Below are 25,287 nucleotides of genomic sequence, written 5' to 3'. Positions count from 1 at the left end.
GGGCATGTACTGCATGAAGCACGGGTGTTACATATGCAAATAATGTCTCATGGAACACTGCATCAAAAACTAATGCAGTGCTGTATGATGACTAACATAACTAGGTAAATAAATAAATAGTCTGAAATAAACAACCTCATCTTACACCTAAAGGAGCTAGAGAAAAAATAATAAACAAAAAAACTAAATCCAGGAGAAGGAAGGAAATTATAAACATGAAAGCAGAAATAAATGATATAGAAACTAAAAATAGTAAAAACAACAACAGTAACAACAACAACAGAACAGATTAATGAAACCAGGAGCTGGTTCTCTGAAAAATACCAATAAAATCAATAATCCCCCAAACAGATTTATCAAGAAGAAAAGAGGAAGAACTAAAATAAATAAAATTACAAATGAAAGAGGAGAAATAACAGCCAACGCCACAAATATACAAATAGATATACAAATAATTATAAGAAAATATGAGAAACTATATGACAACAACTGGACAACCTGCAATAAATGGGTAAATTCATAGAAACAGGAAGAAATTGAAAATTTGAAAAGGCTGATTATATATAATCATACAAATTGAATCAGTAATAGTAATGATAAAAAAAATTCCCAGCAAACAAAAGTCCAGGACCAGATTGCTCCACAGATGAATTCTACCAAAGATTTAGAGTTACTACTGATTCTTCTCAAGCCATTCCATAAAACAGAAAAAGATCATGTCCAAATCCATTCTATTAGGACAGAATTACTCTAAAACCAAAACCAGAGAAATCCTCCACTAAAAAAGACCACAACAGGTCAACATCTGTGATGAACATGGATGGAAAAATTCCTGATAAAATACCAGCAAGTCAAATCCAACAATACATTAAATAAATTATTCACCCAATTAAATGAGATTTATTCCTGAGTTGTGGGGGGTTCAATTATCACAAATCAATCAGCATGATACACCACATCAATAAAAGTATAAAACCATGTGCTATTTCAATATATGCAGAAAAAGCATTTGATAAAGTACAAATTCATTGATGAATTTAAGTCCTCAACAAGGTAGGTTTAGAAGGAACATACTACAACATAATAAAGGCTGTATATGAAAATCTCACAGTTGACATCATCTGCATGGTGAAAAACAGAGCTCTCTCGCTAAGGTTAGGGAAAAAAACAAGGTTATCTATCCACTCTCATCACTGTTATTAAACACAGTATTAGAAATCCTAGCCTCAGAGAATAAGAAATAAAAGGCATCCAAATCACCAAAAAAGAATTAAACTTTCACTATCTGCAGATGACATGACATTCTGTATAGAAAACTCACCCTCCAAAAAAATTCAGGTAGGACTGATAAAACAAAGTCAGATGATACAAAATCAAAATACAGAAATATGTTACATTTCTATTACTAATAATGAGCAGCAAAAAAGGAGAAATTAACTATTTGTAGTTTCACCAAAAACAATAATTATCTAGGAATAAATCTAACCAGAGGGATGCAAGACCTTACTCTGAATTGTAAAGTATGGATGAAAGAATTTGTAGAGCACAGGGAAAAAATGACAAACATTCCATGGTAATGCACTGAAAGACAAATTACTGTGAAATTATCTGCAACCCATAGCAATCTATAAATTTAATGCAATCCTATAAAAAATCCTATAAAATTTTATTAGAGCTAGAACACTCTAAAAATTTGTATAGAACCAAAGAAGAGTTTTATTTTTTTAAAAGTATTTTTACATACATATGTTTTATTATTATGTTCAGTTAGAAAAATTTTAATTGTCAAAGTGATGTTGAAAAAGAAAAACTAAACTGGAAGCAGCCCAATTCTAGCCTTCAAGTTACATTACAAAGCTCTAATGATAAAAATAGTATTGTACTGGTACAATGTATACAGATACATAATACATAAGAATAGATCAATTAAACAGAATAGAAAACCCAGAAATAAACCTACAATTTTGTCTCAATTAATATTTGACAAAACAGGAAAGAATATCCAATGGGAAAGGAACTCTTGTCAACAAATGGTGCTGGGTAAACTGGACAGACACATCCAGAAGAATGAAACTGGACCATTTTTTTACACCACACACAAAGAAAAACTCAAAGTGGATTAAATATGAGAACTGGAACTATTAAAATTCTAGAAAAGAACACAGATGGTAACTTGTCTTGATATCGGCCACAGAAATTTCTTATTAGACACATCTCCTGAGGCAAAGGAATCGAAAGAAAAATTGAACTACTGGGACTTCATCTAGGTAAAAAAAAAAATTGTACAGCAAAGGAATCAACAAAAATAAAAGGCAGCCTACGGAACAGGAGAAAATATTTGGAAACAATATATCTGATAAAGGGCTAATATCTAAAATATAAATATAACTTGTTAAAGTCAACACCTAAAAAACAAATAACCCAGTTAAGAAATGGTCAGAAGGCATGAATAAACATGAATATACATCCAGATGGCTACAAGACACATAAAAAATATTCAATATATCATTCATCATCAGAGAAATACAGATCAAAACCACCATAAGATATTACCTTACACCTGTCAGAATAACTAAGATAAAATATATAAGAAACAACAAATGTTAGCAAAGATACAGAGAAAGAGGGGACCTCTTCTCTTGCACTGTTGGTAGGAATGCAAATTGGCACAGCAAACTTGGAAAACGTTCTAGAGACTCCTCAAACATTAAAAGTAAACTGCCCTATGACTGAGCAATTGTGCTACCAAGTATTTACCCTAAGAATAAAAAGTACTGATTCAGTACTATATCTGCACCCTGATGTTCATAATAGCAATGTCCATAATAGCCAAGATGTGGAAGGAGCCAAGATCCCCATCAGCGGATGAACGGATAAAGAAGATGCAGTGTATATGCATACAACACACACACACACAGACACACACATACACAGTGGAATATTACTCAGACATCAGAAAGGACTGAAATGTTGCCATTTGCAATAACATGTATGGAGATATAGGGTATTATCATAAGCAAAATAAGTCATTCAGAGAAACTCAAATATTATATAATTTCACTTGCATTTGAAATTTAAGAAACAAACAAACAAGCAAACAAAAATGAACAAAGGGAAAAAGAACAAGAGAAGCAAAACAAAAAAGAAACTGTTAACTCTTGAGAGCAAACTAAGGATTGCCAGAGGGTAACTGAGGAGAATGGGTGAAATAGTGATGGGGATGAAAGAGTACACTTGTTGCGATGAGCCCATGGTGTAGGGTATATGTGCAGCTGAACTGAGCACCATGGTGTTGTATGAAAGTATAGAATCACTATATCATAAATTAATTGAAGATAATTTAATACTCTGTATGTTAACTGGATTTTAAATAAAAAAATTATAGAAAATAAAACCTTAGGGTGATGTGCAATTGTTACTTTAAGTATGATTTTCAGGTTCATAAGTTGGAAAGTTATGTTTGGAGTTTGTCATAAAAGTTTTGAGTTGAAGAAATAGCTCATACATATAAAAATTAAAATATGGAAGAGATATGTATAAAAGGAATAAGGGTAGAGAGTAGCTGAAGGTAGAAACTAGACTATTGAGGGAATTACAGTATCTAAATCGTCAAAGTGATAAAGACTTTGAAATATCTGAGCAAAGTTGAATGATCTCACTTGTGTTTTAAATTATCCTTTACTGTCATTGCAGACAAAAGGTTGATATCCAGGATCTATAAAGAACTCCTCAAACTCAAAACACACAAAACAGATAATCATATCAAAAAATGGGCAGAAGAGGGGCGCCTGGGTGGCTCAGTGGGTTAAAACCTCTGCCTTTAGCTCAGGTCATGATCCCAGGGTCCTGGGATTGAGCCCCACATCGGGCTCTTTGCTCAGCAGGGAGCCTGCTTCCCCCTCTCTCTCTTCCTGCCTCTCTGCCTGCTTGTGATCTCTGTCTGTCAAATAAATAAATAAAATCTTTTTAAAAATGGGCAGAAGATATTAACAGACACTTCTCCAATGAAGACCTACAAATGGCTATCAGACACATGAAAAAATGTTCATCATCACTAGCCACCAGGGAGATTCAAATTTAAACCACATTGAGATATCACCTTATAGCAGTTAGAATGGCCAAAATTAGCAAGACAGGAAACAACATGTGTTGGAGAGGATGTGGAGAAAGGGGAACCCTCTTACACTGTTGGTGGGAATGCAAGTTGGTGCAGCCTCTTTGGAGAACAGTGTAGAGATTCCTTAAGAAATTAAAAATAGAACTTCCCTGTGACCCTGCAATTGCACTCCTGGGTATTTACCCCAAAGATACAGATGTAGTGAAAAGAAGGGCCACCTGTACAGCAGCAATGGCCAATATTTATAGCAGCAATGGCCACAGTCGCGAAACTGTGGAAAGAACCAAGATGCCCTTCAACTGATGAATGGATGAAGAAGATGTGGACCATATACACTATGGAGTATTATGCCTCCATCAGAAAGGATGAATACCCAACTTTTGTAGCAACATGGACGGGACTGGCAGAGATTATGCTGAGCGAAATAAGTTAAGCAGAGAGAGTCAATTATCATATGGTTTCACTGATTTGTGGAGCAATGAATAACAAATAACATGCAGGACATGGGGAGATGGAGAGGAGAAGAGAGTTGGGGTAAATTGGAAGGAGAGGTGAACCATGGGAGACTATGGACTCTGAAAAACAATCTGAGGGTTTTGAAGGGGTGAGGGGTAGGAGGTTGGGGTACCAGGTGGTGGGTATTAGGGAGGGCACAAATTACATGGAGCACTGGGTGTGGTGCAAAAAAAATGAATACTGTTACACTGAAAAGAAATAAAAATAAAATAAAGCATCCTTTACAATGGATATGACAGTAAGAAAATGATAAATAAGTTTAATTAGTTGAAAATATAATATGAAGAAATATGACCATGTTAGAAATAAATTCGTAAGGCAAGAAAAGTGAGGTTGTTAGTGATAATAATATGAGATATTTCATAATAGTAAAAGAAAGATGGTTCACAATGTAAGATATTTCAATATATGATAGTAGAGAAATTATTACATATTACTACCAAGAAATTATATATTAACTTGAAATTCTGATATTACATTTATAAGACTCTAAAATAGTAAAGAAGTTTATGCTAGAAGAATAAAAAGTTTGAGGGTCTATACTCACCTTGTTTCCTCTTTCTATTCTGATAATATCATGAGTATCACAGTAAGAAAATTACTAAAATCATGTAATCTATATAAGAAAGAAATATTATGAACTTTAAATAATACACCAAGTATGAAATACCTTTGAAAGTTATGAGGTTAATGATTCCTATTAATTGGTTGTATTAAAAACTCATGCATTTCTCTGGGAAAAAAAAACTCTCCCCCTCCTTATCTAATTCCCTATCCTTTTCTTTTCTTTCTTTCCTTATTTTTTTAATGCCTCCCTCACTACCATTTTCTTGGGACTTACTCTGAGGCTGTGGCAGAGAGATGAACTGAGGCTGAATAGAAGCAGGAGTGGCAGTAAAAGCCGAGGCATTCATTGAAGTAGAGACTGAAAGGGAGATGGAAGCAGAAGTAGTCATGGCCCCTTGCTGTGACCATGGTGCATGGCTGGGTCGTGTAGCTCCTTGAAGCCAAAAAAGGAACGGGCTCACTTGGCTGAAGACGTAGGGCTTTGTGCAATGTTCATCGAAGTGACTCAAAATTCCCACCTGCACCCATGTGTCCTTTTGTTGTAAATGGCACACCAGAGGTGCCCCTAAGTCACCCTGCAAGAAACAAGGAGAAAATGTCCATGTACATACTAAAGGAGGCTAGGAAGTAACTTCTGGTATTGAAGAAAAACTGCTTTCCACACCCCTCAACTCTATCACCTTACAGCCAGCCTCGCCCATAGCTTTCTTGGCTTCCACACAGAAAGTGAATTCATTCAGCTTGGGCCAAAACTGGGCACATGTGCTGACTTGCAGAATGCTTAGGTGTCTTTTTTGCAGAATTCCAGGACTTCCTAGTAGAAAACATACAATAGAAAGGATTTTAGATTTACCCTAGGTGAGGGACAAATATGGCTGAAGTAAAAGATAATGACAAATATTCTATTACACGAGAGTATATGATTTTCTTTCCAAATATATCATACTATGCCATCCCTGTAAATATTAAGCATTACTTACCTCTCATGAGGGACCAACTGGGTAGCCAGCAGTCATACAGCTGTATATTTTTCTCTTGCTCCAGGTTCTCCTCTAGGCAAATAGGAAGCACCAGTGGTTGGAAATGTAGTGGCTGTTTCAGGAAGATTAGCCCAGGACCCAAAGGTCCCTTGGGACCTAGGTAGGGCATGGCACGATGAATGCCTACAGTTTGAGCTTGAGCAGGCTCCTGAAGATCAATAAGTCCCACTTGGACCAGGGCCAGTGCTTCTGAGTTTTTTCTGGGAAGGAAATTTACCAAGCATTTTATTATTACATATTTTGATGTGAAAAAGAACTCTGGAGTTAACATGAATCAGATAAAGTGTAGGTGAGCATTAATGTACTACTCCTATTCCCGTCATTACTTCTGTCTTATTAGGAACACTACATTTAGACACCTTCAGGGATGAGGAAGTAAATGTTACAATGCACACCATTTCTTTGTCAAAAATTAAATTATTAGGCATCCTAATATTTATTTTTAAATAGTGAAATACATTTTTAAAGTTAGGAGTTGAAATATATCACTTAACAAAATATAAGTAACTATGGACAGTTCTTTCCTTTCTGGGGACCTTTGTTTTCTTTGCTTTTTTTAATGGGTTAACTTCACTATGTTAAACAAAGAAATAAAACTATACTCAAAAGAGGAAGATGTGGTCCATATACACTATGGAGTATTATGCCTCCATCAGAAAGGATGAATATCCAACTTTTGTAGCAACATGGATGGGACTGGAGGAGATTATGCTGAGTGAACTAAGTCAAGCAGAGAGAGGCAATTATCATATGGTTTCACTTATTTGTGGAGCATAACAAATAGCATGGAGGACATGGGGAGTTAGGAGAAGGGAGTTGGGGGAAATTGGAAGGGGAGGTGAAGCATGAGAGACTATGGACTCTGAAAAACAATCTGAGGGTTTAGAAGAGGCGAGTGGTGGGAGGTTGGGGTGGGTTTTAGAGAGTGCACAGATTGCATGGATCACTGGGTGTGATGCAAAAATAGTGAATACTGTTATGCTGAAAATAAATAAAAAATAAATTATAAAAGAGCATTTTTCAAATAGTTATAATTCTTCTACAGATTCATATTTTTAAGAGATAACAGGTTGAAGTCAGAAAATGGAAAACTGTGAGCCTTACCATTTAAACATTCCATCATTTTATTATAGGTAAAATTATACAAAAATAGGGTATCCTTTTATAGACCTATTGATTTGGATCCTGAAATTATCTGTGAAAAACAGGGAAAGCACTAATTTAAGGATACTTAAGGATATGACAAGATACAAGAGGAGATGCTTTCTCTATAGTTAAGAAAATGTATCATATGAGATTACAGCAAAAAGATATACTAAATTTGATTTCTGTAGCAAACAAAGAATATGTACCTTCTTTAAAGAATCTTGAAATGACATACTCAGACTTACATGAAATTTGCACATCTAGCTGTAGTAAGGATCCACTGTTCATTCAGTATAGAACCAGCACAGAAATGGGAGAAAGAGAGTTGCACAGAAACCATCCAAGGAAATTCACCCAATTCAGCTTCCCAGCAGTTGGGGCAGTGGGGAACAAGGCCCGGTCGTAACCCACATTCTGCAGAAGGAATCCATGTTTTTAATAGGTTGAAGTTAGTATTATCACCTCCTTTACCTGAACAGTTTGATTTCCTATATTTTGACTTTATAAAAGTGTTTGTAAATTTTCAACTTTAGGAAAATGCTTGAAAAAATATATATTTTTAATCCTCTAGAGTTGGGGATGGGAACAAAAATGGCCTGTATACACTCTCTGAAAATAACATATGTCTTTTCATTCCTCAAACAGAATAAACCATTCTAAGCACTAGAAGTATGTCAATATTATGCTCTGAAAGGATCTATATTTATAAAACTTAAACTGATTCTAGCAAAAATTAGTCTTCTCTCAGTATGTGGACATCTGTTAAGATTTTATTATCCATTCCCCATTCTCTGATCAAAAAACTTTGAATTTTGACCTGTCCAAGTCCTGGTCCAGGTCCAAGACCTGACCTGACCTATACAGAAATTCTTGTCTTAGGCTCCAACAAAGATCTTGGTCCCAAGGATTATCACTCAAATAGATGCCCTTAACTTGCCTGTGGCTTCATGAGAAATAACAGCTGTCTTGAAGAGCCAGAAAGCCTGGGTACTCTCTTTCCAAACCACACTTAGGCGACATTCAGCCAAAGAAACATTGAATTCCGAATACTTGAGAGGATCTTCTTCAGGCTGTTTTGACTTGGTTCCAGATTGAGATCCAGTCATCAGAGGAGGTTCTTTTGTTAAAAGTGTGGCTGGAGCAGCAAGAAGATATGAAAAAGTATGAGAAATAATGGTCTTTTTATAAATTTTAAGGAAGACAGTTCCTTGATAGAGCTATCAGGAGAGGAGGCTAAAGGCAGGAGAACAGTTTGAGAAAAGGCTGCTTGAGAAAGAATGAAGCAAGGAGGGAAAATGCAGAATAAAGGGAATGTGCAAGAAGAAATGACCAAACAGGAACGGGACAATGCACATGGTGGTAGGAGAGAACAAGGAACAAGAAAGGAAAATGATGGAGAGATGGGGCTAAGAGAAGTAGATGTTACATGAGGGCTTCCATTTGTTTTGATAATTTGTAATTTATTAACAAACTGCATGTAATGAAGGCTTTCAGGAAGCCAAATACTTGAAAAGGGAAGAAAGGGAATGTTTGTGAGCTCACTCAAATGGAGAAAATTGACTTGATACTGCCTTTCTGTTGTACCTATCTCAGTTGACAAAGCTATTAAATATTGATGTGGGGAAGGAATTACTTCTATTGGTAAAGAAGGTACATGTTTAGACCAGGAAATGGCTAGTTAAGAGAGTTGCTCCAACTGTGGACTCTGAAAACCAATCTGAGGGGTCTGAAGTGGCGGGGGGGGGGTGGGAGGTTGGGGTACCAGGTGGTGGGTATTATAGAGGGCACGGATTGCATGGAGCATTGGGTGTGGTGAAAAATAATGAATACTGTTTTTCTGAAAATAAATAAATTAATTAAAAAAGAGAGAGTTGCTCCATCTGGCTTCAACCTCAGAAGGAGCAAATGATATGATTCTATAAACTTTATAATGCTTTTGGATCCAGTTCTGATTTTGTTATGTTTATGAATAGCAAAGGATGCATTAATACCAGTTTCAGGTTGGGCCCAGGATCTGACTGCTTGAGTTTCAGGATGGATCCAAGGGTGAACCATACCAACTTCAGGCTGCAACCTGGAGCTGAAGATCTGAGATTCGGAATTGGTCCATGGTCTGATTTTATTCATTTGCATGTAGAACCAAGATTTAAGTGCATCAGCTTCTAGCTTCATCCAAGGTCTGACTTTCTGGATTTCAGAGTAGGTCCAGGGTTGATTCACAGTACCTCTCTGCTGAGTCCAGGGGTGATGTGTACCAACTTCAGCGAGACTCCAGGGGTTGGCAGACAAGGAGTCAGATTTGATCCAGGGTCTATTTGTATCACTCTGAGTCTGTAACCAAGATGTAATTGTATCAATCTCAGATAAAGTTGGAGGTTTTACTATTTGCCTTTCTGTCTGGGTCCAAATTTGGATTGTTTCAGTTCCAGTCTGAGTCCATGATCTAATTGTATTAGTTTCAGACTGGTTCCAAGGTTTTATTGAATCCATTTGAGTCTGGAACCAATGTCTTATTACTGTACCAGCTTCTTTCTGGGTAAGGGGGTATATTTCTACATTTTCAGACTGGGTCCATGATCTAATTGTAACAGTTTCAAATTGATTCCAAGGTTGCACTGTACTAATTTCAAGCTTGGTCCAAGATCTGACAGTACTAGTTTCATACTGAGTCCAAGAACTATTTATACCATTTTGAATCCTGGAAGATGTCATTTCAGATTCAAGGTGGGACCAGGGCTTAACAACATTATTTTGACTCAGGTGCCAAAATGTGCCTGAATTTCCTTCAGTCCAGATACTGACTGACTGAGTCTCAGCCTGGGTCCAGGGTGTGATTGTATTACTTTTAGACTGGCTCCAGAGGCTGAATATACTAGCTTCAACCTGACTCCATGATGGCAAGACATCATCTCCAGAAAGGGTCCAGGTTCTTATTTTGTCTCTTTCAGACTTATTCCAGAGGGGGAATACACCAATTTTAGTTGGAACCCATGATATGACTGCAGGAGTTTCATGTTTGGCCAAGGGCTCAAATCCACCAATTTCAAACTGTGTCAAAGTACTCACTGTTTGAAATTCTGAGTGGTCCCAGGTTCTTACTCTCTCTGTTTCAGTTTTAAACCAATATATGCTAATATCAGTTTCAGATAGGGGTGAGAGTCTGGCTTCTTGAGACAAAGGCACTATCCATGATACCTGTGTTTCAAATTCAAGTAAAGTCCATATATTGATATTATTAATTGCAGGATGTGTCGATAGAAAAGATGTTTGATTTTCACTTTGAATCAAGGATTGAGTAGTATCATTTTGAGGATGCAATGAAATACTGAATATACTAGCTTCAGGCAGTATCCAGGATTCCTTAGACTCAGATATAAGCCTTGTCCAAAATATGACCATATCAGCTATACTTGGTGTATAAGAATTTACTGCTTGATATTCAGCCTGAGTCCAGGATGTAACCGTGGAAACAGCAGAATGTGTCCAGGTTTTTATTAATGAATATTCATTCTGAGCCCATATTCTCACTGTAGAAGCTTTAGTCTCTGTCAAAGGATTTAGTGGATAGGAAACCTGGGTCCATGGTGTGACTGTAGAAACAAGCGTCACTGTCCACGGATTTATTACTGGAAACATACCCTGGTTCCATGATGTGACTCTAGATGTACCAGCCTCTGTCCAGGGATTTACTGCTGGAGTTACAGCTTGGGCCCATGATGTAACTCTGGAAGTGATAGCCTCTATCCAGGGATTTAATGCTCGGGATACAGCTTGGGTCCATGGAATGAATCTGGATGCCCCAGCCTCTGTCCAGGTATTTTTTGCTGGATGTACAGCTTGGGTCCATGAAGTGATTCTGTAAGTGATGGCCTCTGTCCAGAGATTTACTGCTGGAGGTACAACTTGGGTCCATGGAGTGACTCTGGAAGTGATGGCCTCTGTCCAGGGATTGACTGCTGGAGGTACAGTTTGGGTCCATGGAGTGACACTGGAAGTGATGGCTTCTGTCCAGGGATTTACTGCTGGAGGTACAACTTGGGTCCATGGAGTGATTCTGGAAGTGATGGCCTCTGTCCAGGGATTGATTGATGGAGGTACAATTTCGTTCCATGGAGTGACTCTGGAAGTGATAGCTTCTTTCCAGGGATTTACTGCTAGAGGTACAGCTTGCGTCCATGGAATGATTCTAGAAGTGAAAGCTTCTGTCCAGATATTTATTGCTATAGGTATAGCTTGGGTCCATGGAGTGACTCTAAAAGTGACAACCTCTGTCCAGGGATTTACTTCTGGAGGTTCAGCTTGGGTAGAAGTGACAGTCCAGGGATTTACTGCTGGAGGCACAGCCTGCGTCCATGGAATGAATCTGGATGCACTAGACTCTGTCCAGGGATTTACTGCTGGATGTACAGCTTGTGTCCATAGAATGTCTCTGGAAGTCACAATCTCTGTCCAGGGATTCAGAGCAAGAGCCTGACCCTGAGTTAATGCTATGACTGTGTCACTCTCAAATTGTGTTCCAGTTTTAACCAGTACAGATTGAATTTGGGTGAATTGTGGAAATATTCCATAAGTAGACCATGGATTTACTATTTTGGCTTGGGTCCAAATTTTGTCTGGTGAAGCTAACATCTGTGTCCAAGGTTTTGTTCTTGAAGATTCATCCAGGACCCACACTTTGACTGTATCTGCTATAGATTTTGTCCAGGGATTTAATTCTAGAGATTCAGCTTGAGCCCACAGTATAATTGTATCAGCTACAGTCTGTGTAAATGAACTTACTGCTGGATATTCAGCTTGTGTCCATGGAATGACTATGGACGCCACAGGCTCTATCCAAGGATTTACTAATGGAGATTCAGTCTGAGTCCACAATGTACCTATACTCCCCTCAACTGATGGGTTTAGGGCTGGAGATTTGTACTCTGTCAAGATATTTACTTCTGGTGATTCAGACTGTGACCATGGATTTATGGCTGGAAACTGAACCTGAGTCCAAGTATTTACTGATGGAGATTTAGTCTGTGTCCATTTTGTGACTCTATCAGCTCTAGGGTTTTGATTTACAGCTAGATGTTCAGTCTGCGTCCACAATGGGACTATGGAAGCTATAGCTTCTGTCCAGGGAATTAAGGGTGGAGATTCTGACTGAATCCACATTTTGACTGTACCTATCTCAGTTTCCAAAGTTCTGGACAACTCCAGTGTCCAAAGTTTTACTTCTGAAAATTGATATTTGGTTCCTGGTATGACTTTAACAGATACAGTATCTATCCAGGGATTTATGGTTGGAAAAAATCCCATAGTCCATGGTAAGAATGTTTCAGAAAAAGCCTCTGTCCAGGTGTTTTCTTCTGGCAATTCATTCTGGGTCCATGGTGTGACTAAGTTATTTTCAGGCTGTGTCCAGGGATTTATTGCAAGAGATTCAGCCTGGATCAACAGTGTGACTATAACATTTTTAGGTTGTGTCCAGAGATTTATAGTAGCAGATTCAGGCGGGGTCCATGGTGTGACTGTGTCAGTGTCAGACTGTGTCCATGGATTTACTCTTGAAGACTCAACCTGAGACCATGATCTAAATGTGTTAGTTTCTGGATCTGCCCAGGGATTTAATGCTAGGTATCTACCATGGGTCTTCAGTGTGACTAGATTTGTTTTGGCTTGGGTCCAGAGATTTACTGTAGTAAATTCAGCCTGGGTCCATGGTGTGACTATGTTAGTTTCAGACTGTGTCCAGGGATTCACTGTAGGAGATTCAGTCTGGGTCCACAGTGTGACTATATCAACCCCTATGGTCTGTGTCAAGAGATTTATGATTTCAGAATTTGCCTGGGTCCAGAATGTGGACCCATTACCCATTTCAAATGTTGTCCCAGGATGTACTGAAGGATATTCAACTAGGTTCATTGGTGTTACGGTGTCACCTGAAGCATCTGTCCAAGGATTTACTGCTAGGGACTCACTACGAGTCCATGGTGTGATCGTGTCAGGTTCTGTCCAAGGATTTATTTTTAAAGATTCACCCTGAGTCCACCGTATGATTGCATCAGTTTCAGACTGTGTCCAAGGATATACTAGAGGTGATTCAGCTTGATTCCACAGTATGATTGCATCAGATACTCCCTTTGTCATAGACTTTATTGCCAGAGATTCAGCATAAGTTAGTGGTGTGATTGTGAAAGCTACAGCCTCTGTCCAGGTTTTCACTGATGGAGACTGATCATGAGTCAACAGTGATACTGTGAAAGCTACAGCATCCATCCAGGGATTTACTCCTGAAGATTCAGCCTGATTCCATGGTATTACTGTGGCAGCTACAACCCCTGTCAGTGAATTTATTGTTGGTGATTTTGTCTGGGTCCATGATGTGAGAGTGGAAGCTACAGTCTCTGTCCAGTGATTTACTACTAGAGTTTCAGTCTGGGTCCACAATGTGATATCAGCCAAAGGGTCTATCCAGGTCTCTAATGCAGGAAATTCATCCCCAGTAAATGATGTGACTGTACTGGATACAGTTTTTGTCCACTGAATTACTGCTGGAGGCTCACTCTGGGTCCACTGTATAACAGTATCGGTTACAGGCTCTGTCCAGGGATTTAATGCTATGGAATCAGTCAGGGTCCGCAGTGTGTCCACATCAGCCATAGATTGTGACCATGGATTTACTACTGGAGATTCAACCTGGGTCGACAGTATAACACTATCAGACACAGTCTCTGCCCAGGGATTTACTGCTAGAGAATCAGCCAGAGTCCATGATGAAATTATTTCAGCTATAGGTTGTGGCCACGAATTTATTCCAGGAGTTTCTGCCTGGGTCCAAGCTGTGACTGCATCAGTTTCAGATTGTGCCCAAGGATTTATTTCTAGATTTCCCTTGTTGGTCCACAATGTGGTACTATCAGTTTCATATGGTCTCCAGAAATTTCCTGCTAAAGATTCTGTCAGAATCCATGTTATAAGTGTATGGGTTTTAGACTTTTTCCAGGAATGTAATAATGGAGGCTTATCCTGAGTCCACACTGTGACTGTATCAGCTACAGGCTGTGTCCAAGAATTTACTGCTAAAGATTCAGTTTGGGTCCACTGAGTGCCTGTCCCAGCTATAGAATCTATCCAGGGATTGACTGCTGGAGATTCAGCCTGAGTCCATAGTAGGACAGTGTTAGTTTCAGACAGTACCCAGGGATTTACTGCTGGGGACGCAACCTGTATCCATGGCTTGACTGTATCACTTTCAGACTGCATCCAGGGGTTTAGTGCTGGGGATTCAACCTGTATCCATGGTGTGACTATATCACTTTCAGACTGCATCCAGGGGTTTAGTGCTGGGGACTCCACCTGCATCCATGGTGTATCAGCTGCAATTTTTACCCAAGGAAGTACTTCTGGAGGTTCACTCTGGACCCACTGTGTGACTGTATCACCTACAGAGTTTGTCCAAGGATTTATGACTAGGGATTCATCCAGGGTCCATGATGTGACTGTATCATTTTCAGACTGTATCCTGGGATTCACTGCTGGAGATTCAGCCTGTGTCCTCATGGCTGTATCAACTATAGTCTTTGTTGAGGAATTTATTTCTGAAGGTTCATCATGGTTCCACTGAGTGACTATATCATCTATAGGTTGTGTCCAGAGACTGGCCACTGGCAGCTCAGGCTGAGTCAACTGTGTAGCTGTATGAGACAAAGGATACATCAAGAGCTTTTGTCCTGGAAATTCAGTCTTTGCCCATGTAGTATCAGGTAAAACCTCTGTCCTATGATTAATTGCTGGAGCTTCTCCTTGGGTTGAGACTATAACTGTTTCAGATTCAGTCCGTACCCAAGGATTAACTTCTGGAGTCTCAGCCTGCACCCATGCCCATGGTGTCGATGTATCCCCTTCATTTTGTGTCCCAGAATTGATTATACCTATATCTGGCTGAATCCAAGGATTTGTGTCAGATTCAGACTGTGTCCAGAATCTAATTTTATCACCTTCAAGCTTATCCCAGGGCCTTACAGTATAAATGTCATGATGTATCCAGGCTCTTAACTTGTCTGCCACAGGCTGGTTCCATGGCCTGACTATTTCTGTTTTGGACTGTATCCATGGCTGGGCTGCTTGGGATACTGACTCTGTCCATATTGTGGCGGTGTCCACTTGAGTCTGGAACCAATGTCTGACATTGTTAGCCTCAGATTTAGTCCCAAACCCGGCTATGTCACCTTCAGTTTGGGTCCAGAAGTGAGTTGTCTGAAATTCTGTCTCAATCCAAGGTTTTAATGTATGCATTAGAGTTTGAAACCAAGATCTGACTCTATCAGCTTCAAGCTCAGACCAGGAAATGGTTGTTTGAGATTCAGGTTGGCTCCATGTTCTGACTGTATTGGTTTGTATTTGCAACCAAAGTCTAGCTGCATCATCTTCAGGCCTTGTCCAGGATGTAATTGTATTAACTTTAGATTGTGTCCAGATTTTCAATGTTGATGCTTCAGGTTTCATCCATGGTTGGATGCTACCAGGTTCAGACTGAGTCCATGGTCCTATTATGTCAACTTCAGGCTGAGTCCAAGGGTAAAGTGTTTGAAAGTCTGGCTGGGAACTTGTTCTCATTTGATTAGACCTAGTCCATAACCAGGATCTGGCCATACCAGCTTTAGGCTTGTTCTCAAGTCTGACTGTTTTAATTTCAGTTTGGGTCATGGATCTAATTATATCTGCTTCTGGTGGGGTCCAATATTTGTCTTTACCATTTTCATTCTGGTCTCTAGCTCTGAATATTTGAAACTTGGGCTGAATCCAGGATCTGATTTTTTCAGCTTTAGTCTGTAACCATGGTCTGATTTTATCTGCTTTCAGCTGAGTCAGTTGTTTTCTTGTTTGGGTTTCTGGCTGGGTCCAGGTTTGGACTATGTCAGTTTCAGGTTTAGTCAAGGGTCTAATTGTAACAGCTTTAGACTGAACAAAAGGCTTAATTACATTTGTAATAGTAGGTATCAAAAACCATGTTGTATCTGCAGTTTGAATCTGGGGTTTGAAAACAATAGACTCATCATGTTCAATCAATGGACTTATTCTATCCATTTGACTTGATGCTTTGATAATACTGGTCTTATATTTTTCCCAAGATTTAATATTATTGCTTGAAGATGGAATCCAGGTAAAAGGAATATTAAGTGCTGAGGAAGTCCATAATTGAGCTGACTTAGATTCAGGAAGACTCCAGTATTCATTGGTCTTTTCTATAAGTTCTTGGGATCCACCTAAATTCAAGACTGACTTGAACCAAGGTTCCAAGGTAAGAGTTACTGTAGGATACAGAGATCCATCTACATTTAGTGTGGAATGGGTCCAGAATTCATTTTTATTAGTTGTTAAAGGAACCCATCCATTCAAGTTGTAAGTTACTGGTTTAAAAGCAGTGTGAACTCTATCAACTACATGGTGTATTTGGCTTCCAACATTCTCTTCAGTAGATTGGATTTGCATCACTGTTTCTGTTTTATCAGGTACAATATGTTTCCAAGGTGCAATGTCAGGGGTAATTTCCAGCCAGGGTCTAGCTAGAAGTTGACCATGAAAAGGAAACCTACTAGATTGAACTTGAGACTGTACAGTATTAACCCCAGAAAGAAGTTGGGATCCATCTATGCCATTTGAAAACAAAACACTGGATATAGCAGAATTAACTAATGGCAGTGTATGAAGCCCAATTTTACCAGCTAAAGGATTAACCCAAGAATTTACTGAATTGGTAATAGTTTGGTATTGATAGTTCATTGTATTTTTCTGAAGAAGGCCCCAGGGTATAGATTTATCAGGTGTTGGAGGCTTTGGTGTTCCAGAAATAACCAAAATTTCAGAAGTATCAACTGTTGGGGTATTCCAGGGTTCCGACATATCAGAAGGATCCCACTGTTTAGTAACAAGAGATGTCCAAGATTGTATCATTGGGAAGTGGCTAGGTGAGGAGAGCTGATTAGTTTGAAGATGTAACTCTCTACTGCCTGGAAAATAGTCTCGATTATTTGAATGAAAAAATATGGGAGGAGGATTCCGGCGCTGTCTGTTCAGTGGGAAAGTGCCTAATGTTCTCTTCCATGACTGTAGAGAGAATCCAGGGGAGGTCAAAATGGCAGTTTCCCTGTTCAGGCTAAGCCCGTCTTGTGGACCATGTTCTAACCCTGGAGTAAAACTGCAGAGTAAAGAAAAAATAGGATCCCGTGTCTTCTGGGATGTCTTGATTAGCCATTTCATCCAAGATAAATATGGAGCTGTCTTGATGACAAGAACAGGGTCATAACAGGCCATTGAGGATTCACTGACCAAGCCCACCAGTTTCCAGTGTTTGCCAAAAAGGCAGAGAACAGGACTACCCTGCTGTACCTGAATGAGGAAAAAAGATAAGTCATATTTATATGAGACAAACAGGCAGATAAACATATATAGTAGGTGTATATTAAAATATATGTAACAAATTATATGTAAATATATATATAAATTATAAAATATATGGCTACATATGTATGTTATAAATAACATTTATGTTATACACATAGTATTATCTATAAATACTTTAAAATATATATAATTTATATATTTTTTACCATATATCCATGTGACACAGTGAACAATAATAAATGTTACCTAGTTCATACTTCACAAAGGTCTAGAATATGATTTACACACACATAATTATAATTCAAATTAAAGGAGAAAAAACAAATGACAGGATATGTAGAGAAAACTCCAAAACACTAAATAGCAATTACATATTCAACATTTAGCATTTTCCTTTGTATCACTTATTCTCTTTGACGAATATTTCTAGGCAGGGCACAACTTATACAATCATATGTAATGACTATGTTCACTCTTACCACCTCCATTGTCATTACTCTGATTCAGGATGTCATTTCTTATTTTCAAGTCATCATCACTGCTGCTATTCTCTCACACCCAACCTTGTTTCTTGCTTTAATTCTCCTTCTGACAGGCAGATATTCAGAGTAAAAGCCAAAGGCATTTTTACTCAGTTCAACATTTTTCCTTTGTTCATTTTAATACCATCATATTTGCTTCATTCTTCACAGAAATTTTTCCAAAGTAGTCTCCTTCTGCCTGGAATTGCCTTCCTTCATGGGATTTACTTGGACTGATCTCTAAAGGGCTTTAAGGTTTTGTTCAAATAGAACATTTTTAAAGACATTCTGCGTTTCTCCTACTTTGGATAGCACATTTTCATCATTTTGTTATCACCAATTATTTTCTTAAAAGTACGTTTTAGGGTTGGCTGGGTGGCTCAGTGGGTTGGGCCTCTGCCTTCAGCTCAGGTTGTGATCCCATGGTTCTGGGATCGAGCCTACATTGTGCTCTCTGCTCGGCAGGGAGCCTGCTTCTCCCTCTTTTTCTGCCTGCTTCTCTGCCTGCTTGTGATATCTCTCTCTGTGTCAAATAAATAAAATCTTTTTTTTAAATTTGTTTTATACCCTTAAAGTTTTACTTTTTTATTTCATTCCCATAACTTGGAAATAAGCTTCATGAGGATAAAGATAATTATGTTTTTTTTTAAATGTTAAATCTTAAATAGTACCAAATCATGTTTAGGCAATCAATGTTTAATGAATGAATGATCTCTTACAGTTTTTGCAGTTCATGCTAGACTATTTTGAGAAAATAACTGTGAAGAGTATAAAGGTAGGTTACTAGACTCGGTTGGTTAGATTCCTAAGTAAATCTTACTTGATTTTTTAAAGGCTGTGTTTCATACCACTTTCCAAAACAGAAAATGCTTGATTTTTCTAAAATCCACATTTTTGGCATTAAAATTTTTCTGTGACTTTAAGGGCTTCAACATCAATTCCATGCACCATTATTTCATAATATGGTCCAAAAGGTTTTCTTTTCTCACTTTTTAAATATTTTTCTAACCATGTTCCCCCTACAAATTTTGCCACTCAAATATTTTCTATGTATTAAAGGGTCGTTACATTTGCACATCTTATCTCTATGGCAAAGAGCTACTTTCCTCTCAAAATTTAAAAAATCCCCTTCAGGGCGCCTGGGTGGCTCAGTGGGTTAAGCCGCTGCCTTCGGCTCAGGTCATGATCTCAGGGTCCTGAAATCGAGGACCGCATCAGGCTCTCTACTCAGCGGGGAGCCTGCTTCCCTCTCTCTCTCTGCCTGCCTCTCTGCTTACTTGTGATTTCTCTCTGTCAAATAAATAAATAAAATCTTTAAAAAAAAATCCCCTTCAGCTATCCAAATGTAGATATAATTGTCATCTCCACTGTTCACAATAAAGACTTCAATAAGAACATTAACAAAATTATATTTTACCAATATGTTGCACTATTCTCTCCTATTAAATCATAAATTCTGGTGACCTGGCCCAGGCTGGGATTTTCTAAGAACTGGGACCAGGGCTGTTTTCTCTCTGTACTCTATCAATCTGTAATCTAACATGCTGCAGTTACATGGTCTCCCTTAATTTCAAGTTTACCAAATATTGATTTCAACACTGTTTTTTTCTTTGGTTTTTTGGGTGTGAGAAAGTTTTGGCAATATGTTTGTTAAGAAGAATTTGATATCATTTCGTATCCCTTTTCCAGCATGGATTCTAACATTTCCTTATTTGTAAATTTCAAAAAAAAAATGTTTTTAATTTTGCCTATCTTATATTTTTATTTCAAATTTCTTTGTAGCTATTAGTGACTTCTTAAATTTTATCTGTTACAAACTAAATATTACTCTTTCTAAAATGCAATATATGATCTCCTAGGTAGAACTTTAGGAAAAAAGGTCACACTGGTCTTTAAACCTTTCATGTTTATAATATAATGGCAATGTTTATATATTATATGAAACCAACAATTCAAAATCAATAGTATAAATATTGATCTATACAATTTTGTGCTTTAAAAGAAATTCTGAATATTTTGTTCATTGCTACTATGATTTCTTTAAACATTTCAACATATTTCTTTTAATTCTTTGAACATATTAATAATGCCTGCTTTGAGATATTTTTCTGCTAAATGCATCTGGCTCTACTCAGAGCCAGTTTCTATTTATTGTTGTTTTTTATAGAAGTACTCAAATTTTCTTGTTCTTTGCCTGTCTCTTGCTTTTGTTGTTGTTAAAAGCTGGATATTTTAGGTAATAAAATTGATTCACTTTTCTAATATATATATAGATTTATGTTGGTAGTGGTAGTGGGTACTCCTCATCACTAATTCTGTTAAATATTTTTGCATCTTCAATGGAGAAATAATAATTTTATCTCTAACTGAAAACTTTTAAGTACTCAGTGTGTATTTATAAAACTGAATTCTAACAACCCAACTCAATCCAAGGATAACCTGTTCTTCCCATTGCTTTGGATATATTTAAACAAGTTTTATAAAGAAATTTTACTGATGAAAGTATTCCTGTTTTATTTGTAATCTTAAACATAAATATATCTCTGAATCTTTTCTGACATAATATACATATGTATATATGATTATATATAATCACATGAACATTAACAGTGGGTTGCATGTGAAAGCAAAAAAACTTTCTTTTTCATTAAAGGAATAACATCCAACACGTTATCTAACCCTCTTAAATGTTTAAGTGTACAGTGTAAGATTGTTAACTGTATACACTAGGTTGTTCAGCAGATCGCCAGAACATATTCACCCTGCATAAGTGAACTTGTATTTATTTTATATTTTACATATGTTTTTATGTCTCCCCCCAATGGTAACTTTGCCCTTATAAAGTAAGTACCCAGCAGTCTTCTTGTGGCTGGCTCCAGATGCATAAATTGTTACTTTTGGTCAGGTGGATGTGTTGATGGTGGCAGAATGAGAGGTCCAGCAGTTTAACTGACAGCGTTTTGATACTGGTTCCAAAGTTATTGTGCTCTGAGGGAATAGAGATAGAAAGGACTATGAGATATGGGTTATTATATTATTATGATCTATTACTAGGTTGGTATAGCTTCCAATCTTCTAATACAAAATTACCAAGATATTCTGATTTCTCCTTTCCTTCCATCTTATCTCATACAAATTTATCTCATATTTTCTTGGATTTTTTAGCTGTACTTAAATCCTTCTTACATAATGTAACACAGAATATTATAACCTGTGGTATCATTACTTTACCTTTTTTACTCCATATAAAGTGGAATAGTATGGATTTAATTATTTACAAGATTCTTTAACTTCCTATTTCATTTTTACATTATTTTGCTTTGCTTTTCTATATCATTATATGAGCTACATTTACGATATGACAGAACATGACTCTTGTGGCTTACTCTGATATTGGTACACCCTGCAGTGTCTGTACTGGCAGTTATAACAGCTCTTCCAGAAGATGTTGTGAGTCTGATAAAGTGGTATTTTTTCCCCTCTAATAGGGTACTGCAGAAGGACCACTCCTATAACTCCTTTGACTGGATTCATTCCAACTTGTGGATCAAAACTGGGGTGCAGGCATATTTTTTTGCCAATTAAGAAATCTTCTTGGTCAGTGATCCCTGAAATGTCAGAGTGCAAATGTTTCCTAAAGGAATAGAAAAGTGAAGAACAGAATAATGAAGTTAGACTGAGAAAAACCATTTCATTTTACTTCTATTTAAGCTGAAATTTTAATGGAAAGTTTGTACTTAGTTAACAATATAATCCAACAAATTTCTATTTACATGCCTGTAAAATGATGCTCTACACTACACATTGAATAGAATTTGACTTTTAGAACTCCAAACTTCATGTTAATATATTATTTTTCAAAGACAAAGTCCCTTGAATGCATCAGTATCCAATGCAAATAAAATTAATTTTGGAAAAAAATATAAAATGTATATATAACTATTATCTCTTATTGTGACTCTAGCTGTACTTACAGTTTACTCAGACAGCTGGCTGTGGAGAGGACCCACCACCGATTCAGAATAACACCCTGGCAGGTTTCAGCCATGGACACTAGCCATGGGTTGTTTCTGGATGCTGTCAATGGGGCAAACGTTGGGGTCAATGAGCTTAACCACTGCTTTTGAGAACTGGGTACTAAAAGGGAAGATAGGGAGGGGAAGAAGTAAATATAACATGGGAAAAAAAACATCTTTCTGTATGATTAATGAGATTTGTCATCTTACCTTTGTTTGTTGAAGATGGGAAATAAGAGAATATAGAGAATAATGAGAAAGGTAAATAAAAGTGGCAAAATGTAAGATGAGGTGAAAGAGAAGCATAGGTAGTAGCAAATGAGGTAAACATCACGGAGAAAAACAGAAGATATTTAAAAAGATTAAGGAAAATCAAAAATATTTTTCCCAGTATTAAGACAAACAAGAAGAGAAAAAAAAATTCCCAATTAGCTGTAACTTACCACCACAGCAGTGAAAAAACAGTCCCCAAAACTGGTAGAGGCAAAGTGGAGATCTCATGTTGGCTCAAGTGGATGTGAATGCAAAACAGTGTTCTACTTGAGTAGCTGCCAGGGTTGAGACTGAAATTACAAGATATAGAATGTTTGACATCATAATACTTATGAGATAACTGCCTTCTTATGAGAGAACTGCCTTCTTCTATTATGATCACCGCACTAGAAATGTTACACACAACAAATTTATTCAAGTAAAATATAATTTAAAAATTAAAAGAAACTTTATTTAGTTCAAGGTTAACCTTCATTTTTGGAGTGAGACAATGAATATCATTCCAACACCCTGTAAAGAATATTACCTATTTGGCATTACCATGTAGCTTTACTTACCTGCCACATATACATGCTAATTAAAAGAATTAGACCCTAACACAGAAATAAGTTTATGAAATACTGATTAATAATAGTTTAAAACAATTTACAGATCAGTATAGAAAATGATAGAAACTAAAACTGTGGAAAATTATCTCAAGAGCTGTAGATACTTCTCTCTGATGAAAATCTCATGCAAAGAGCAACAATTCAATAAATTTTACCTAATCTCATATAGAGTGTACTATAAGTTGAACACATAATTCTGAGGAAAGGAAGCCTTGGTCTTCATAGGGTTCTCAATTCAGTGGAAGAATATATTAAGTTAAGATTCGTTTCTGCTGTATAGAATAGAAAACATAAAATTTATTATATTAAAAAATGTATATTTTAAATATATATAATATATATATGATATATAGATAGCATATAATATCATATGATATATATCATATATCTAATTGTATATCATATATATCATATAATCAATATTATCTATATGATATATATCATATATATCATTAGATATCTAATGATATATATTATATCTATATGATATCTATATATGTATGATATACAGAGATATATATAGATCTATATATATATATCTCCATATATATAATATGTTATATATAACATATATATGTATAATATGTATATATGTATAATATGTTATATATAACATATAGATATCATATAACATCATGAGATACCAGTGAAGTCAGCTTCATGATTTTATCTGAGTTCATTTTATCATTCTGGTCAGCAATTTTACTTTGAATTCCATCCTTAAAAAGACTAAAAAATGCTTTATCTCTATGATGCCCTTGTACAGAACAGCAATTAAAAACAGAAGAGAGAGCAAAGACAAAATCTAATGTTTTCCATTTAAGTCTTTATTCCATTTTGAATTTATTTTTGAAAATGGTCCAGTGTCATTCTTCTGCATGTGGCTGTCCAATTTTCCCAACAGCATTTGTGAAGAACCTGTCATTTTTCCATTGTACATTTGTTCCTGCTTTGTTGAAGATTAGTTGGCCATAGAGTTAAGGGTCCATTTCTGGGCTCTCTATTCTGTTCCATAGATCTTTGTGTCTGTCTGAATGACTACAGCTTTGTAATATAGCTTGAAGTCTGGATCGTGATGCCTCCAGCTTTGCTTTTCTTTTTTAGACTGCTTTGATCACTTGGGGTCTTTTCTGGCTGCATACAAATTTTATTTTACATTATTTGTAAATAATGTAAAATAATGTAAATAATGTAAGGTTTGTTTGTTCTAGCTCTGTGAAGAATGCTGGTGGTATTTTGACAGAGATTGAATTAAATTTGTACACTGTTTTGGGAATATGGAAATTTTAACGATGTTTATTTTTCCTATCCGTGAACATGCAGTATTTTTTCATTTCTCTGTGTCCCTTTCCATTTTTTTCACAAGTGTTAAATTTTTGCAGAGTACAGATCTCTTACCTTTCTGGTTAGGATGATTTGCAGGTATCCTATGGTTTGGGTGCAACTGTAAATGAGATCAAATTTTTTTTTCCATTATTATGCTGTGTTAGTCACCATATAGTACATCATTAGTTCTGTTTTTTTTTTATTTCTTTTCAGTGTAACAAAATTCATTGTTTATGCACCACACCCAGTCCTCCATGTAATACGTGCCCTCATTAATACCCACCACCTGGCTCACCCAACTTACCACCCTCAGCCCCTTTAAAACCCTCAGGTTGTTCTTCAGAGTCCATAGTCTCTCGTGATTCACCTCCCCTTCTAATTTCCCTCAATTCCCTTCTCTCTATCTCCCGTTGTCCACCATGTTATTTGTTATGCTCCACAAATAAGTGAAACCATATGATAACTGACCCTCTCTGCTTGACTTATTTCACTCAGCATAATCTCTTCCAGCCCCTTCCATGTTGTACAAAAGTTGGGGATTCATCCTTTCTGATGGAGGCATAATACTCCATATATGGACCACATCTTCCTTATCCATTCATCCGTTGAACAGCATCTTTGTTCTTTCCACAGTTTGGTGACCATGGCCATTGCTGCTATAAACATTGGGGTACAGATGGCCTTCTTTTCTCTCCATCTGTATCTTTGGGGTAAATACCCAGTAGTGCAGTTGAAGGGTCATAGGGAAGCTCTAGTTTTTGATGTAGT

General features: G+C 37.0%; 1 protein-coding gene across 2 annotated transcripts in view; it reads right to left on the bottom strand.

Annotated features, from left to right (window-relative positions):
* LOC309856913 (uncharacterized protein) overlaps positions 1-24,619 on the bottom strand; it is a 39,011-nt gene extending 14,392 nt beyond the window's left edge. The window contains exons 1-11 of one of the 2 annotated variants that reach the window (XM_082718703.1): positions 24,592-24,619; positions 22,756-22,875; positions 22,271-22,433; positions 21,683-21,930; positions 21,148-21,284; positions 9,378-17,760; positions 8,324-8,521; positions 7,632-7,800; positions 6,181-6,440; positions 5,881-6,014; positions 5,475-5,775 (exon numbers count right to left, since the gene is read on the bottom strand). In XM_082718703.1, the coding sequence (XP_082574829.1) occupies positions 5,475-5,775; positions 5,881-6,014; positions 6,181-6,440; positions 7,632-7,800; positions 8,324-8,521; positions 9,378-17,760; positions 21,148-21,284; positions 21,683-21,930; positions 22,271-22,433; positions 22,756-22,813 (10,051 nt within the window). In that variant the 5' untranslated portion in view covers positions 22,814-22,875; positions 24,592-24,619. The remainder of the gene's footprint in view (positions 1-5,474; positions 5,776-5,880; positions 6,015-6,180; positions 6,441-7,631; positions 7,801-8,323; positions 8,522-9,377; positions 17,761-21,147; positions 21,285-21,682; positions 21,931-22,270; positions 22,434-22,755; positions 22,876-24,591) is intronic. The other variant, XM_082718704.1, reaches the window with a different exon arrangement.
* Between the last annotated feature and the right edge of the window lie 668 nt (positions 24,620-25,287).

The sequence above is a fragment of the Mustela nivalis genome (genome assembly GCF_964662115.1).
Source record: "Mustela nivalis genome assembly, chromosome: Y".
NCBI lineage: Eukaryota > Metazoa > Chordata > Mammalia > Carnivora > Mustelidae > Mustela > Mustela nivalis.
This window is presented reverse-complemented; position numbering and strand designations above follow the sequence as displayed.